The sequence below is a fragment of the Haliotis asinina genome, chromosome 2 (assembly GCF_037392515.1).
Source record: "Haliotis asinina isolate JCU_RB_2024 chromosome 2, JCU_Hal_asi_v2, whole genome shotgun sequence".
Taxonomy (NCBI): domain Eukaryota; kingdom Metazoa; phylum Mollusca; class Gastropoda; order Lepetellida; family Haliotidae; genus Haliotis; species Haliotis asinina.
Window position 1 is genome coordinate 100,919,922 of NC_090281.1, and position 19,335 is coordinate 100,939,256.

Sequence of the window (19,335 nt, forward strand, 5' to 3'; positions counted from 1 at the left end):
GAGTGAGTTTGGTTTTACGCCGCTTTTAGCAATATTCCAGCTATATCATGGCGGGGGACACCAGAAAATGGGCTTCACACATTGTACCCATGTGGGGAATCAAACCCTGGTCTTCGGCGTCACGAGCGAACGCTTTAACCACTAGGCTACTCCACCGCCCCTACAACATTAAGATCTTAGAATAGAACCAGTCAGACTACAAAATCCGCAAGCTACTAGAGGCACTCCACATCATGAAGACTTAACCAGCGATCAACAGAGATGAGGGCTACCAAATCCCACATGCATATCATCACTTGATAAAATAATTCTGTACTTCAATCCGCTTTGTTACAACAACACTCTACTGGCTTCCAATCTTCTATACACCACTCCTTATTAACTTCTGGCTTCCCATCAGCTTGTGTACATCAGCTCCATTAATTGTATAAACAACTCATCGTCTTCTCATCCTTGTAACAACAGTTCATTTATATATTCATCCACAATGCATTACCCTGTACCATTTGCTTGACAATGACATTAGTATCTATGTCGAAACGTCGCACTCACTGAATAAAAGAAGTTGTATATCCATAAATCATAGTCCTCATTCTTCATCTACTCAACTTCTAGAATGCCTAACAAAGATGAACTAAAACAAGACAACAAAATGAAAGAAGACATTTGATCGAAGGTTCACAAAACATCTTCTATAAGCAAGGACAAGAAAACAAAGTATATAAACAACAAGCCCAACAGGCATTTATTACGAAAACCAACGGCATAACAGAAGATACACATTTTGCTGAAGTCAATATCTTAGATTGATATTGGGCTTGCCCCACATTCAACTGTAATTATTTTATAGGTATACCATGACCACACAGACCGCTTGTGAAAAAGCAATCGAGAATAAGACTTAGTGCTCGCCTTTTCAACTTGTACACTGTAGTCATGTTACAGTGTATGTCACTGGCGCGGACTTTATCGATCGCATACATTGTGCTCAGCCAGCTGTGCACTTTATCGACCGTGCACATTTAAACATTTGGGTCACGACCATACATTGAAAGGACCCAAGGTCACCTTATGTGAACAAACCCGGCCTTATGTGAACGCAGACTGGTAGTGTCTGTTTTTTCAGAGTTTGTGAAGAAGAGTTTGTCTAGATTGTGTTATTGATATTATATAGCTTATATATTGGGTGTGAGCCTGTTCCACCATTACTTATACTACTAACAGTTAGTTAGAAATATATACATTACGTCCTGAGCAGCAGTTTCTCACACATTTGCATCCATTTTGGTTCTAAATTCTGACACTACTGTATTTTTTTAAGAACACCTACACAAGTGCTATAAAACTATTATCCAAGAAGTTAGTTCGTTGCATCAGAAACATTAGTCATCATAGCTTGAAATAGAATATTTACCCCTTGTAAAATATGTTAGTCAGTGTTGTGAGTCATGTTATATATGTGAATTTATTGATTCATTTCTTACAAAAGTTTAACACCATTTAACCCAACATACACAGTCATTTACAGCGATTTCTCTCCACGAACAACATAAAATTCTGTTGGACCGCCTAAGCAAATGTGTATGACAGAATTACATTTCATATGTTTCTTGTTTGGGTAACATTATGATGACAAAATATTTCCCATGACAGACCATATACTATCTAATTTATACTATTTAACTTTCTGATTTTCATTCCAGAGTTTTAACAGAAAATTTTAGGTTATGTCTGGTTGTTAGGAATTAACACAGAACATGTGTTTAATATCAGATATGTTTTAGATGATACAAATTCGAATTTAATCCCACAATTCTTTATGAAGATATGTTATGCATTTATTTACATTATTACAAATTTTACAGATAATATGTACAATGACTGATTCAAGTCATGCATGTGTAATGTAACATTAAATTACACATGCACCAGCATACAAAGAATAAGATAGAATTACAACATTGTACAGTGCAGATACAATGTAAAGTGGGAAAAGATAATGACTTTTTTTTATATATTTGTGATAGAATTTGAAAACTCAGTTAAATGCAACAAAACATAAAGAGTGAAATCTAAAAAATAAAATATGAACTTTTTCAAGATTATTATAATCATCTGATCATTGTGAAGACAAGATGTATATAGACTCTGAAGGAAAATGTAAACCGTTTGATGCTGCCATTTATTATACTGGAGATTGAAATTTATTATCAATATGAATATAAGTATCGTTTAGTTGTATAATGAAACAGAGAATTTGGAAATGGCCCTTGATTACGCACTTAATCTAATGGTAGTTTTGCTTCTTCTGTCTGAAATAGTATATTTAATAAATAAAAATTTTAACATTATTTCCTTTATTAAAACTTAAGCAATACAAAACATTTTAATTTATACTTTTAATTCAGGATAATCATTGTAGAAATTTGCAATATTTTCATGCATTATTTATCTATACAGTGAATTTATATTTCATGCATTACAAACCGTTTGGAAATGGCCCTTGATTACGCACTTAATCTAATGGTAGTTTTGCTTCTTCTGTCTGAAATAGTATATTTAATAAATTAAAATTTTAACATTATTTCCTTTATTAAAACTTAAGCAATACAAAACATTTTAATTTATACTTTTAATTCAGGATAGTCATTGTAGAAATTTGCAGTATTTTCATGCATTATTTATCTATACAGTGAATTTATATTTCATGCATTACAAACCGTTACCAACATAAAAAGTAGATTTCAGTTGTGCCCATGTTTATCGCATTTTAAAATTGACTACATGTAGGCGATGATTGACATAATTTGTCTGTTACTGTTGTTTTACAATTACTTGACCATTGTTTCTCACTTCTGTCTCTACCTGCTGAATATCTGTGTAGTCATAAACTCAATCCCATCTTGTATGACCTGATGAAATTTACGTAACAAGACTTTCAGTGTTTCACATTTTGCACGCTGCATCAGCCCCTTGCCGTCGTGAATTCATGTCAACAAAACAACAAAACATGATCTGAAAACAATCAGCTGATTCCATTGCCTTGCCTCGAACTGCCATTTTGCGATTGATACTTGCAATGTAAGTAGTCATGACTATCCCAGGTGTAATCATGGAATAAATATTTCCGGACATAACACTTGATATATCATCGTAAAAGGGGAAAGATATACTATCCATGCACCGGCATGAACGTTATTGGTGAAGGTGAAGGCTATACTGGTTAAATGTCTCTAAGTGTAATAGTAACATGTACGGCTCACTACTTGCGCTGTCAGTTAAAGGTTGGACCGTGCGGATCAGCGCACCTAGCGAATTAGTGAAGGGAAGATAAATTCTAAAAAGATTGCCCATTACATGATTATGTAATGAAGCGACATAAAAGCAACTGATGCACTAGTAAAATCAATTTATTGACAGTAGGTATAACTATAAATAGATAATTTAAGCCTTGCATCTTTACCAGCCCGTGAGGTAAAGAGTCCGCATAATGACCTGATAGATGCACATCCATTCCTACTAGCAAAAACCTATGCACCTTGAGGTTGATCTTTGAAGATATTTTTCAATTGATTTCAAACACTCACATATCATCTGAATTTGAGTGTTGATGTTAATACAGAGTTTAGAAAAATTATATCCTAGCAAGAGGTCTTACTTACAGAAAGTAAAACCGCGAAATAGGTCTTACTTACAAAAAGTAACACTTGGGAGCAAACAAAACCCTCAAATGCGGTTATTCCGGGAAAAGAAGCCATGTCTAAGATATAGTGAGAGCACTGGTCAGGTTCAGATAACATTCACCACACTGGGACAACCAGCAGCATGGCTGCTGACACAGGGGAGACAACTAGGTCAGCCTTCTGCTGAACAACTGGTTTTTTGCAGTCTTCAAATGATGGCAAGTCCAGTTAAACCGCCTCAAACACAGAGCTCCACATAAGCTGCACATTTGCATAAAATACGCTATAGAAAAGTTAAGAAACGCAAGAAAACTAAATGCCAACGTATGCAAAAAAATGCGTATTTACCCGACACATCAAAATTATGTTACGTATCATATCAATTCAAATCTATCGAATGTAAACTTTTTCCACCTCTGAATGTTCGTGGTAAAAAGCTTCTAAACGTAAATACAATGTGGAATAGATATAGAATACCAATCGTTGAACCTGTTATACTGTTATAATGAATATCCACATTTTGAAAACATCGTGGGTATCTAAAAGTATAGATACCCACATAAAAATAGAAATACCCACTTAGTTTCAAATGTACTTGTATCATACCCACATGGCTCAAATCGTTAAAAGGAAACAAGCAATTTGATGAATGACCAGTTCTTACTTAGTGCATAGAGCAATGTTTCGGTGTAGGTTCTTACATTGTTATCAAGCTAAGAGTGACTACAACCAGATGATGAGAAGCATGTATACATAGCACGATTTCACAAACAACAGACTAACATGAACAACCGCATATACTGGACAAAAATAGTTAGGGATATATGTACATTTTGAAGTTATGAATAATGAATAATGATGCATTGATTCACTGATATACTGACAAAATATCAGTCACAAAAATATCAATATCCCTTAGTTATTTTGTCTGGTATATAATTGGATAAACACATAATAGGGAAAGGCTAGTGGGAGGCTAGCAACAACAGAGGTTGGTGATGAAGCCAAATAACAAGCTGATTTTGGGTGTTTGATAGAGTCTATTGTTTGATTAATTCTTCATAGGCTGATAGTATGTAGTATCCTTGGTGTCTGTTGATCAAGGGTTTGTGGCAGCGAAATGCGATGGCTTCCAACAGTTTTCTTTTTGTGAAGTCTTGATTCTTGGTTGATAGGATTTTGACGTTGTCAAACTTGATTTGATGGATAGGGAATTTCTGTTGGTGATTGAAGAGGGCTGATTTGCTGCCTGCTGTTTGGCTGTTGAGGTTTTATGTTCTTTAATGCAGATATCAATTGGGCAGGAGGTTTCACTTATACAGAAGTCACCACATTCACGATTAACCTTGTATGTCACATATATCAGTAAACTATTTTGTCAAATATATGTTGTTGTTAATGGGTGTCCTCCCACCCAGACCCAAATCCAAACTTCCCTATTCCCACCAAGTCCCAAGCCCAAGAGAGTGGTGGTGTTATTTGTGAGAAACACTTTGAGTTATAGCCTGTTTCCCTGATACCTTGAGTGAGTGTTCATTCACTGTCATCTACTTACTTCTATATGATAGCCGACACCTTGAGAGTGTGTTAACTCACGATCTTTAGTCATCCACTTCAAGGTATAAATACTCAGGCAACTTCAACAGCTTCAGTCAAAATAACAAATGCACAGGTACAAAGTTGAATCTATTGATAACAATAAAGGTGGACAATACCCAACTTCCATTCCTATTTACCATCCCTTTACAGAAGTCATGCCAAACTCCATCTTCCACCGTCCAAGAGACAACATCAACCTGACTGGTGTGTGGCGTGAGACTACTGTTGGAGAGAATTTCACCATTGCCTACGACACAGACATGGTCATCCTGGCTAACTCACATAACCTCCGTCATCTAACTGCAGCAGATATCTGGCATGGATATGGTACCTTCAATTCCTGCCCAAACCTCTTCAAGCAAGTCTACACTTTTCATGCCTTCGTCAGTGGTGAGATGTTCCCGCTAGTTTATGGATTGCTACCTGACAAAAAAAAGGCACCATATATTCGGGTTTGTTTTATAAGATCAAAACGTCATCACCAGTGCCTTTGAACCAACATCGTGTTTTCATGGACTTTGAAAATGCAACTTGGACTGGTGTATCAACAGTGTTCCCAGGTGTCCACATAAAGGGCTGCTTCTTCCATTACACGCAGTGCCTTACCCGGTTTCTCAGAGAGACATGTAAGCTGCTAACTCCCAACAGAGTCCACAAATTCATCAGACGTTCACCATTCCTACCATTAGTGCCACAAGACAGACTAGGCAACATGTGGGTTCAGAACGACCACCAGAAGTAGCAGACATAGATAGTTTTGCAGACTATGTAACTGAGTAGTAGGTTCAGAAAGAATTCCACCAGACATGGAACCACTTTGACCCCCAGCATCCCTGTACAACAAACCATCTTGAAGGGTGGCATCATAAACAAAATAATGCCATCAAGACACCCCATCCCAATCTGCACAAGTTTATCATCAAAACCATGCAGACCAAGAATGAAATTTCAATAATCCAGCCCCAGGCCACTGGTAGACTGAAGTACAAGAAAAAGCATTGAGATCTGCAGATTCAACCCCCTGACTCTGAAGACCAGATACCGATGTGGTGAAATTGATTCTTATTAAATAAATGATGACTTATAAATTATGAAGTGTATGTTCAGATAATAAACTGGAACAGATTATATCAATCTGTATAGAAGTTTGTGTTTATTTAGTGCGACTAATCCCTGAGCCCAAATGTTATAACCATTCCCACATGGCCCAACATGTTTGTTTATATACCACAGTACGTAGTTACAGACCGTATTGGGCTACATGGGCATTAACCTGTCAATCCATACATTAACCTGTCAATCCATACATTAACCTGTCAAAACATACATTAACCTGTCAATCCATACATTAACTTGTCAATCCATACATTAACCTGTCAATCCATACATTAACCTGTCAAAACATACATTAACCTGTCAATCCATACATTAACCTGTCAATCCATACATTAACCTGTCAATCCATACATTAACCTGTCAAAACATACTATGTATACATGCTTCTCATCATCTGGTTGTACTTACTCTTAGCTTGATAATGACTCAAGAGCATACATTGAAATCGAAGAAGCCAGTCATCCATACAGTTGTATGTTTCATTTTTTAGTCACCAACTTCTAGAATGCCAATCAAACAACTGCCTACAAGTATATCTGGAGCTCTGCATACATGCAATTATACAGTAAGTATATCCACTGTTGCCATGGTTACTTACGGAGGAATCCGACAAATGACCTCTTGGAGAAGAGTTTCAACACCTGTACCCAGCTTGGCCGATATCTGCAACACACATCACACAGACTAACAATATGTGCAGCACACATCACACAGACTAACAATATCTGCAGCACACATCACACAGACTAACAAATCTGAACATGATATCTTATAAATTCCTTATTTCGACTTGGCCAACATTTCCATCAGCTTCAACTTGCAGTTTACATTTTTGCCAAAGATCATTTCCAGGTGTGACAATGGAGGCTGATCATTCTACCAGATATTTGTCAGATCTTGGCTGGTGGAGAAGATCATGATGTTCTGGTAGAGACAGAGGTTCTTCCAGTGCGTGAAGAAACTTATTAGAATCTAAATGTTTTAGATATTTAAACACTTACTTTACCATAGGCCTTATATGAAGTAAAAGTGAAGTTTTTGGATTATCCGTACTTGCATGGGTAGGGAGATTTTGTCACTTCCGTTCCTATACACTCGTTCATACATGAGGTAGCCATTTGAGAGAATGGCGTAACAACAACTGTCTGATCTCTTTTAAGCGATGCTTGAGGTAATATGCATAAGCCCTATGGTAAGGTAAGTTAGAAATAAATGATATGAAATGGAGCAATCTGCACAAACATGCAATCCCTTTCTTCAAATGTCCTCAGTACTCTGCCAAGGGAACGTGTAGGGAAAGGTATTATCCACATAGTGCACACCAGAGTGTTTGTGGGAGTACAGTTGCATGGAAATGTCTTCTCATCTCTCAATCCCTGCCAATTTCCGTATATTTATGTTTATTATTACCCTGTCTCAAATTAGATTCCTGGTTGTCTACAAAAGGCCAACTAAGTACAAATTTAGACCCTTTGTCTTGAAATGTAAAAGTTGGTTCATGCAACTGGAAACTTCACATGTGCAATTAAAAGTCTTGCTCATATACGTAACACCAAAAGATCAAATGTGAGGATTAATGTATTCAACACTCAAGTGACATGTTTAACTACACATCCATACCACACATTGTCATCACACTTGTGGCAGAGCAATTCACCATTTACATTTTTATATAGCTTAAAGGTCAAATGCAACGTAAAACACAACTTTGCAAAATTCTGATACCTTTCGGTGTGCACTTAACGAAACAAAGCATAAAAAATTCCAATTTAACTGATAAAGTTGAAAAAGAAAACGCAATGCAAAAAAGACTGCGAAATCGGAGTTCAAATGATTCACTAATTTTCCCCCGGAACTGGGTGACAAAGTGGTTTCAACAACTACGCTGCGCTGTGCTCAAGATGCATGTGCAGTGAGTAGGTTTGTGGAGCTTGAATCAGTATGGCTGCCCCTTAGTATGAGGTCACGAGCAGTAGTCTAATCTTGGTTGTATACACAAACAAGTAAATCCACTCATTACTTAAAAAAAACAAAACATGTTGATTGTGATAAGTAGACTCTGACACACAGAAAACTCAATGTCTGGGTTATACACACCTATATGTCTGCCTGCCTGTCTGCTAATGCTGACATACAATGCTCAACATCAATCAATGACCACATGCAATTTGATCTGGTTTATAAGCCATAAACAATGAGCCGGGTAATTGTATCAGCAAATGAACCAGTGGACAATGAAAAGAATTTGTTACACTTGAGTGCACACTCACTGGCTCTGACCAGGTTCAGTATTGCAGCTGCTTCATTTCAAGGGAGGTAAATCTAAATACAAAATATTGCAGTTTTGATTTGCGATTATACGCTTAAAATTTTATTAATTAGTTTCTCCATAATCAGTAATCGATTTTATATGTCATGAATAAGTGATAATTGTGTTTTAATTATGTTGGACTTTTTGGCTGCTTGTGACCTTTAACTCATTAAGCCCAAGAGCCACTTCACTGCTCAACACCTGGAATCCCGTGCTGATTGCCTGGCTGGCTGTGGTGAGACTAATTAGAGGTATTCATGTCTGATATCCCTGGCAGGTTTCGGAGATTACAGGAAACTGTCTTGTCATACGAGCAAGTCCTGATTGTTTCATTGTTTACTTGCGTTGTAAAGGAATATTTCGAAAGAATGCAGGAGTGAATACATGTCATATATGTAACGTTTTACATAATTTTATTACACTTTCTCTTGTAGACTTTTGGTGGAGTGTGCATGTGTATTTTCTTAACAGGTTTGTATTCTTTGTATGTATGTATGAAATTGTCCCTCTCATATCATTGTGTGAGGTTACATTGTTTAAAACATCTATGTCAATGGCAGAAAAGAAGAACTTACGCACATGACTAATAATCTTCTATGAAAGAAGCGTTTTCGCTGATACGTTGCTAGTGTATACTGAATATTTTAAGGTAAGTACTAATAAGCTAGTGTGTGACGTACATCTAGACTTAACGCAGAAAATATACGTTATCATGCGAACATACATGTATACATATTGTATAATGCTATTCCTTGCACATACATAAGACAAAGGGTCATGGGATGGGACGTCTTGTATCTCAACTGTTCAATATAGTCCCTGATTTGTTATCTATGACCAATCGTATCATGAGATACCTGTCACATAGGAAATGACAGGTGATGGGGCGTGGGCTAAATTTCTGAAGAGCATGTTCGGTTACTAGACAGCTTGGATACAGACTGACTATTGGTTAGATCGTTGACCAATCGATATGCTAGATTTCGGCTTTATCAACTCTAGCTATCGTGAAAAACTTTGTGTATCGTGAACATACATAATTGTAAGGATGTCTGAAATGTACACGTAGGACTAACAAGCACTTTGACGAGTTTATTATTCTTTGAAGAGCTCAAAGCGCTACACATCCGATTATTTTTACCCCGTATAACCTAATCCAACCATTGAGTAGAGATAGTATTTATTTGCATATACATTTTGCGCACGCTACTTGTACATCAAACATAATGGCTTGCTGAACATTTTAATATAATTCGCACATTGTTATGAATAAATATCATAACTCAAGTACATGTATTATAGAATTCAGAAAAGTTACTTGATACTGATTTATTGTGATGTATACACTTGTAGTTGAATCTCCCCAACTATTTATGAAGATGGGCATACCTAGGTTCAGAAGCAAACAAGGTTAAGAAGATTGACAATGGGTGTGACTCCACAAAACAGGTTGTCTGATGATATAACAGAGCTTTTGTTTGTTTCACACTTGTCACAAGACAAAACTTTACCAGGACATGCATTCGGCCAGAGGCTGTTATTTTGAGGTTGAAAGAGGTGTTCATATATCTCATTTAGTGTTGTCTGATTGAATGATTATAAGCATCAGTTCCGTAACTGATATATTATCCTCCTTTTATTGACGATGGATCGGATACATGTGATCATTACACTGGATAAGATAATTACAGAGATCGAATACAAATGTTTCTTACACATTGCTTATGTAAATTGCATTGAAAAATCACATTTCAAACCAACATGAAACAGCTTGAACAAAATGCTCCAGTTACCTTTGTATGGTTTATGTGTACTATATATGTATATTATGAGTAGATGCAAGAGTTATCACTTCATATTCGATTATGTATTATTGTCAACTTTAAAAATCTATAGTCGCAAATGAGTTAGGTCTAAATTAGTAACTTGGTTTATATCAAATCTACACGAACATGAGTGTAATACAGTATTGCTATTTATGTCTACGATTCATTATATGAACTATTACAATGAATGAATGATTTAATTTAGAAGAAGGTTTTGTAACCTTGTCACCGTTAATTCAATCAATGTGCAAACATAGTATCTCAGTATTCACTCCCAATGACGAGTAACAAACACTTACCTCTTGTAACAACATCTCATAATCCCCTTTCTCGCAGACATGTGTTCGTTTGCCTGTATAAGCCCCCGACATTGCAAGCAATTGTTATCAAAACACGTTAATAGTTCTTCTGATTAACACAGAAAGTAACCTCTCTTGTATGGAAAGCTAATCTTTGATCATTACTGCTACATTGATTGAAATAGTAGGTACAGTACGAATTTAAAACGTAAAATGCATATGTGGGTCTCTCGCTGAATGAGAGGTGCTTTTTATTACCCCCAATACTGGGCTCTCACTGTGAGAAGCTAATTAATTTGCTGCACATACGCCGCTCTCGCTGTGAGAAGCTAATTAATTTGCCACACGTATGCGTCTCTTGGCCTTAATGAGTTAACTGAAAGATCAGTGCGGCAGGTAACATGTATTGGGTTCTTGAAATGGGGTGCTGGACATGAGGTGACAGAGATAAGGTGACAGAGTCGGATGATGATGGAGATGGGGTGCTGGACATGAGGTGACAGAGATAAGGTGACAGAGTCGGATGATGATGGAGATGGGGTGATGAAGTTGGGGTGATGGAGACTGGGGGAACAGAGTCAGGGTGATGGAGACTGGGGGACGGCATCGGGGTTAAGGAGACTGGGGGATGGAGTTGGGGAGATGGAGACTGGGAGGGACATCGTCGGGGTGATGGAGACTGGGGGGGACAGAGTCGGGATGATGGAGACTGGGGGACGCAGTTGGAGTCAAGGAGACTAAAGGGCACGGTGTCAGGGTGATGGAGACTGGTTGGACGGAGTCGAGGTGATAGAGACGGGGAATGGCATCAGGGTGAGGGAGACTGAGGGAATGGAGTCAGGGAGATGGAGACTGGGGGACGGTGTCGGGGTGAAGGAGTGTGGGATGGAGTTCGGTTAAGGAGACTAGGGGACAGAGTTGTGGTGAGGAGACTGGGGGCACGGTGTCGGGGTGATTGAGACTGGGGGAATGAAGTCAGGGTGATGAAGACTGGGGGGACGGAATCAGGGTGAGGAGACTGGGGGACGGAGTCGGGGTGATGGAGACTGTGGGAATGGAGTCGGGGTGATGGACACTGGGGGATGGAGTCGGGGTGATGGAGACTGGGCGGGACATCGTCAGGGTGATGGAGACTGGGAGGGACATCGTCGGGGTGATGGAGACTGGGGGCAGGGTGTCGGGGTGATGGAGACTGGGCTGACAGCATCGGAGGGGATGTAGACTGGGGGACAGAGTCGGGTTGATGGAGACTGGGGGACGGAGTTGCGGTGAGGAGACTGGGGGCACGGTGTCGGGGTGATTGAGACTGGGGGAATGAAGTCAGGGTGATGAAGACTGGGGGGACGGAGTCAGGGTGAGGAGACTGGGGGGATGGAGTGGGGGTGAAGGAGACTGAGGGAACGGAGTCGGGGTGATGGAGACTGGGGTGATGGAGTCGGGGTGATGGAGACTTGGGGGGACAGAGTCGGGGTGAAGGACACTTGGGGACGGAGTCGGGGTGATTGAGACTGAGGGAATGGAGTCGGGGTGATGGACACTGGGGGATGGAGTCAGGGTGATGGAGACTGGGCGGGACATCGTCAGGTTGATGGAGACTGGGAGGGACATCGTCGGGGTGATGGAGACTGGGGGCAGGGTGTCGGGGTGATGGAGACTGGGCTGACAGCATCGGACGGGATGTAGACTGGGGGACAGAGTCGGGTTGATGGAGACTGGGGGATGGAGTTGGGGTCAAGGTGACTAGGGGGGACGGTGTCAGGGTGATGCAGACTATTTGGATGGAGTCGGGGTGATGGAGACTGGGAGCATGGCGTCGAGGTGATGGAGACGGGGGGATGACATTGGGGTGAAGGAGACTGAGGGGACGGCATCAGGGTGAGGGAGACTAGGGGATGGAGTTAGGATGAAGGAGACAGGGGAATGGAGTCAGGGTGAAGGAGACTGGGGGTGGCGGAGTCAGGGTGATGGAGACTGGGGGGACGGAGTCAGGATGAAGGAGACTGGAGGAATGGCGACGGGGTGAAGGAGACTAGTGGACGTAGTCAGGGTGATGTAGACTGGGGGAATGGAGACCGGCTGATGGAGACTGGGGGGCAGAGTAGGTGTGTGGGAAGACTAGGGGATGGAGTTGGGGTGAGGGAGAGATGGTGACAGGGAGGAGTGAAGTTGACCAAGCTGGCACTGACCTTTAACACGTTGGAGGCGGGGATCTCAAACAGGGTGTTCATCTGCTGCAGCACCACTTCTGGCTGGGCACCCTTCAGGTCAATTTTGTTCAGCACCGGTAGAATCACCATATTTGCTTCAAACGCAAGGTAGAAGTTGGCCACGGTCTGTGCCTGCACGCCCTTCATTTGGAGAAAATATCAACACTTGACTCATTCGGTATTTTAGTACAGCACTATCAAGCTGACTGACCCATTATGTCATGCAGGGAGAGGTCAATGGAAGCAGACATTAGAGTCACAAAGAGCATGCACAACACTAATGGAAAAGACAACAGTAGACATCAAGAATAGGCATTTAAGAGTATACTCCGGAAGCAGTCAATAACAGAAGGCACCGAGGGAAGGTATTTACAGTAGATCTGAAGATTAGGACTTAAAAGTAGGCTGATTTTTATAACTGTACCTGATTGGCATCAACCAGAAGAATGACTCCCTGACATGCCCCTAGGGAGCGGGACACCTCGTAGTTGAAGTCCACATGGCCCTGCAACCCATTGCACCATAGTATGTCACACAGGACACTTGTGGCAGAGTCCGCTACTACATACTGTAACACCACGTCACACAGAGATACAGACATCCTGTAACACAGACACCATGTTACACAGAGATACAGACATCCTGTAACACACGCACCATGTCACACAGAGATACAGACATCCTGTAACACAGACACCATGTCACTCAGAGATACAGACATCCTGTAACCCAAATATACAAACATCCTGTAACACAGACAATGTCGTTACCACATACTGTAACACCATGTCACACAGAGATACAGACATCCTGTAACACACACACCATGTCACACAGAGATACAGACATCCTGTAACACAGACACCTTGTCACACAGAGATACAGACATCCTGTAACCCAAAAATACAAACATCCTTTAACACAGACACAATGTCGTTACCACATACTGTAACACCATGTCACACAGAGATAGACATCCTGTAACACAGTGATACAAACATCCTGTAACACAGACGTCACACATAGATATAGACATCTTGTAACACAGACAACATGTCACACAAACATACAGACTTCCTGTAACACACACCATGTACATCCTGTAAAGTCACACGGAAAAACAGACACCCTGTGACACATACATCATGTCACACTGACATCCTGTAACAGCTATCATGTCATACAGAGATACAAACACTCTGTGATACAGACACAGTGACACACGGAGATACAGACATCCTGTAACAGACACCATGTCATGCAGAGAAACAGACACCCTGTGACACAGACATGTCATACAAAGATACAGGCACCCTGTCACATGGATACAGACACCATGTCACAGAAAGAAATATTGACACCCTAATGTGTTACATTTGGGATTACACTTTCTTAGCAAAGTTCAAATTGTGGTATTGTTTTCTGAGTTGAGTCCACAAACCTCAGAGTAAGGCACCTAATCGCCAGCACACAAATTATAGCACTGTTTTCTGAGTTGAGTCCACAAACCTCAGAGTAAGGCACCTAATCGCCAGCACACAAATTATAGCACTGTTTTCTGAGTTGAGTCCACAAACCTCAGAGTAAGGCACCTAATCGCCAGCACACAAATTATAGCACTGTTTTCTGAGTTGAGTCCACAAACCTATGAGTAAGGCACCTAATCGCCAGCACACAAATTATAGCACTGTTTTCTGAGTTGAGTCCACAAACCTCAGAGTAAGGCACCTAATCGCCAGCACACAAATTATAGCACTGTTTTCTGAGTTGAGTCCACAAACCTATGAGTAAGGCACCTAATTGCCAGCACACAAATTATAGCACTGTTTTCTGAGTTGAGTCCACAAACCTATGAGTAAGGCACCTAATCGCCAGCACACAAATTATAGCACTGTTTTCTGAGTTGAGTCCACAAACCTCAGAATTAGGCACCTAATTGCCAGCACACACAAATTGTAGCACTGTTTTCTGAGTTGAGTCCACAAACCTATGAGTAAGGCACCTAATCGCCAGCACACACAAACTGTAGCACTGTTTTCTGAGTTGAGTCCACAAACCTCAGAATTAGGCACCTAATTGCCAGCACACACAAATTGTAGCACTGTTTTCTGAGTTGAGTCCACAAACCTATGAGTAAGGCACCTAATCGCCAGCACACACAAACTGTAGCACTGTTTTCTGAGTTGAGTCCACAAACCTCAGAGTTAGGCACCTAATCGCCAGCACACACAAATTGTAGCTCTGTTTTTTGAGTTGAGTCCACAAACCTCAGAGTAAGGCACCTAATCACCAGCACACACTCAGCCGCCTAACCTACTCAGCCACAGCGCCTTCCACAAAATGAAGATAACTCCTGTCACCCAAAGATACAGACACCCTGTGACAGATGCCTCTCAACACAGACACCTCACTGCAGGCACCCTGTCACAGATACTTCACAATACAGGCACCCCATAACACAGACACACTGTAACACACATACCTTACAACAGATTCCCTTTAATACAAATGCACTGCATACATCCTGTACCACGACACCTCGCACCACAGACACAGTTACACAGATACATAAAAAAACAGACACCCTGAAACACAGACACCTCAAAACACAATACAGAAAAATGCACTACATGCACCTACCTATTATACAGACACCTCAAAACACAGACACCATGAAACATAAATACCTCACAGCACAGACACCTCTAAACACAGACACTCTGTAACACACCTAGCTCACAACACAGACACCTTGTAGCACAGACATCTCTCAGTAGATGTTCTGTAACACAGACACCTCTAAATAGACACAACACAAACACCTTATAACAGAGACATCTCACAACACAGACACCTCTAAATAGACACAACACAAACACCTTATAACAGAGACATCTCACAACACAGACACCCTGTCATACAGACATCTTGTGCTTCAACTATAACATTTCAGGGTAAAATGTGCTTTATTACAATATACAGCGACCTGTATTTCTTAAACAAACATGTTCGGAAAGCAACTCCATTACACATACAGTTACTGTCACACATACAGTTTCAAATACAGTCACACATACAGTTCCAAATACAGTCACAGTCACACATACAGTTCCAAATACAGTCACACATACAGTTCCAAATACAGTCACACATACAGTTCCAAATACAGTCACAGTCACACATACAGTTCCAAATACAGTCACACATACAGTTCCAAATACAGTCACACATACAGTTCCAAATACAGTCACAGTCACACATACAGTTCCAAATACAGTCACACATACAGTTCCAAATACAGTCACACAGTCACACATACAGGCACACAAGCAGTTGAGGGAAGATCAAGACGACCTTATTTCTTTCTGAGTGTGCACTGGCAAGATAGTTCTAAAATCACATCAGGATAACGATCTCCACAGCAGTATGAACCACTGAAATACTAGCACATGTTCCTGGTATAACATGTCAAAATGGAAACTCAGGGCAGGTGGTACATGGAGAACACAGAACAAAATATGGACAGCTTAACATATAGCATCTCTTTCATACAATCAACTAGAACCCAGCAACACAATGTATGTGAACATACACCTTCATAAGTCAGTGACTGGCATAAGTCAACAGTCCTTGCTAAAACTCCAAATGTTACTGAAAGAATTAAAGGCAGTCATATCAACACACTACTGCAAAAAACTTTCCAGTGAACATGGAAGAGAATAAACATTTGTAATTTATTAGCATTGTCTGACCGGTGTATCAATAAGGTTAAGCAGATAAGTGACTCCATCATGTTGGTAGAACAGTGAGACTGTCTGGGCCTTGACTGTGATGCCACGCTCTCGCTCCACCTGCAGGCGGTCAAGCACCTGCTTGTTGCTGCCCGTCTTCTGTATAACACCTGTCACAAAAAGCAGACGCTGATCTCAACTATCCCCCTCAGTAACATTCAACTTGATGCATGACAGAGACAATATGTTATTTTCTGAATAAAATTTATATTTTATACGGATCCTGACACCTGCTTATAATGCTTATCTCCTACCTCTATGCGAAGATAGCTGAACACTTGAAATCCCTTGAAGTTCCTTTCTAACTGAAGCTGACGTAAAATACACACATCCACCAGGCGCCTCCTTTTCCCACCAATATGGTCACAAAACCAGCCATCCTTGCCACTCTCTACAAACCTCAAGAGCCCGACGCATGAATTACTGGGAATTCAGTGTGCCTGAGAGTGGTGGTTGGGAGGGCTTGATGCCATGAGTCAGAATAAGTATAAAATATCAACTTTATTCATAAAATTGCATATTTTTCCCCAGCCTGACTACTGTTTATAATGTTTACAGTATCCAGCTGAAGCAGCAGCGGATCAGGCCATGCATGTCAAGTAAGTACTCTTTCCATGATCCACTCACCTGTGACCTCCAGTAGACGATCAGCAAGTGTACTCTTTCCATGATCCACATGGGCGATGATGCTGAAATTCCGGATATTTTCAGCAGGGAACTGAGAAAGTTCCATCTTCGACTGCAGAAGTCAATACAGCTTGATATTAATTATTTGTTTTACTGCATCACACAGATAACAAGATTTCATTTTAACACATCTTACTGAAGAATAAGAAGTGACACAGTCTGTAAAACAGTCTGAGGCATAAGGTTGTCTGACATAAGGTACCACAACCTGAGGCTGCCACAAGGTACCACAGCCTCGGGCTGAGACAAGGTACCACAGCCTCGGGCTGAGACAAGGTACCACAGCCTCGGGCTGAGACAAGGTACCACAGCCTTGGGCTGAGACAAGGTACCACAGCCTCGGGCTGAAACAAGGAACTACAAACAGGAGGCTGACACAGGGTACCACAGTCTGGACCTGACACAGGATACCGCAGGCTGAGGCTGACATAAGGTACCACAGCCTGAAGCTGACACAGGCTACCACAGTCTGGGCCTGACACAGGCTACCACAGCTTGAAGCTGACACATGCTACCACAGTCGGGGCCTGACACATGGTACCACAGGCTGAGGCTGACACAAGGTACTACAGTCAGAGGCTGACATAAGGTACCACAATCCGAATCTGACCCAAGCTTCCAGTCTGGGGCTGACACAGGGTACCTCAGACTGAGGCTGACATAAGTTACCACAGCTTGAAGCTGACACAGGGTATTACAGTCAGAGGCTGACACAAGCTGCTGAGGCCTAGTAGCAAAGCTCGTTTCACAGGCATGGAGATGTCAAATGAGTGAGTGAGTGAGTTTAGTTTTATGCTGCACTCAGCAATATTCCAGCTATATGGCGGCAGTCTGTAAATAATCGAGTCTGGACCAGACAATCCAGTGACCAACAACATGAGCATCGATCTGCGCAATTGGGAACCGATGACACGTGTCAACCAAGTCAGCGAGCCTGACCACCCGATCACGTTAGTCGCCTCTTACAACAAGCATAGCCGACTTTTATGGCAAGCATGGGTTGCTGAAGGCCTATTCTACCCTGGGACCTTCATGGGTCCAGAGATGTCGAATGGCGACCTTGTCTTGACTGTTTGTACATGCTGACAACTACAAAAGGTGCACCCCTTCACAATAAAAGACCATACCAGTTGTGGACACGGTCACGCAATGCATTAATATTCACTTGATCAGGTCAAGCTGCACAAGCTGTATGTCCACTTGCGTCAACAACTAAAGCTTTTAGACACCTATTTCATCGAGAGCAACCTTCATGCAAGTACTTACATTCTTTGAGACCTTCTCGTTTGAATACCACCGAACCCCCCTGGCTGATCTGGAACAAATGTGAAGAAGGAGACTCTCAAAAGAAAGAGTTTGGTTTCATGATAATTTAAATAATGACATGTGACGCATGTCACAGATATTTCAAAGTTATGTCCTGATGAACTGTGAATTATACATGTCAATAATACAGCTATTCTATGAATTCTGCGTTTGACTACAATTACCCTAGACTGTCCATGTTTGACAAAATCTGTCCAAGACTGTCCATGTTTGACTACAAGTGTCCAGGACTGTCAATGTTTGACAACTGTTTAAATCTGTCTGTGTTTGATAGCAACTGCCCAGTGCTGTCCATGTTCTACTGCAATTGTCCAGGGCCTGCCATGTTTGATAGAAACTGCCCAGTGCTGTCCATGTTCTACTGCGATCGTCCAGGGCCTGCCATGTTTGATAGCAACTGCCCAGTGCTGTCCATGTTCTACTGCGATCGTCCAGGGCCTGCCATGTTTGATAGCAACTGCCCAGTGCTGTCCATGTTCTACTGCGATCG

At 41.2% G+C, this 19,335-nt stretch overlaps 1 protein-coding gene across 2 annotated transcripts in view; it reads right to left on the reverse strand.

Annotated features, from left to right (window-relative positions):
- Nucleotides 1–19,335, reverse strand: part of LOC137274701 (translation factor Guf1, mitochondrial-like) — a 73,797-nt gene that overhangs the window by 48,046 nt on the left and 6,416 nt on the right. For both annotated transcript variants that reach the window (XM_067808049.1, XM_067808050.1), the window contains exons 2-7: nt 18,786–18,834; nt 17,460–17,571; nt 16,794–16,942; nt 13,466–13,546; nt 13,021–13,182; nt 6,997–7,061 (exon numbers count right to left, since the gene is read on the reverse strand). In XM_067808049.1, coding sequence (XP_067664150.1) covers nt 6,997–7,061; nt 13,021–13,182; nt 13,466–13,546; nt 16,794–16,942; nt 17,460–17,571; nt 18,786–18,834 — 618 coding nt within the window. The remainder of the gene's footprint in view (nt 1–6,996; nt 7,062–13,020; nt 13,183–13,465; nt 13,547–16,793; nt 16,943–17,459; nt 17,572–18,785; nt 18,835–19,335) is intronic.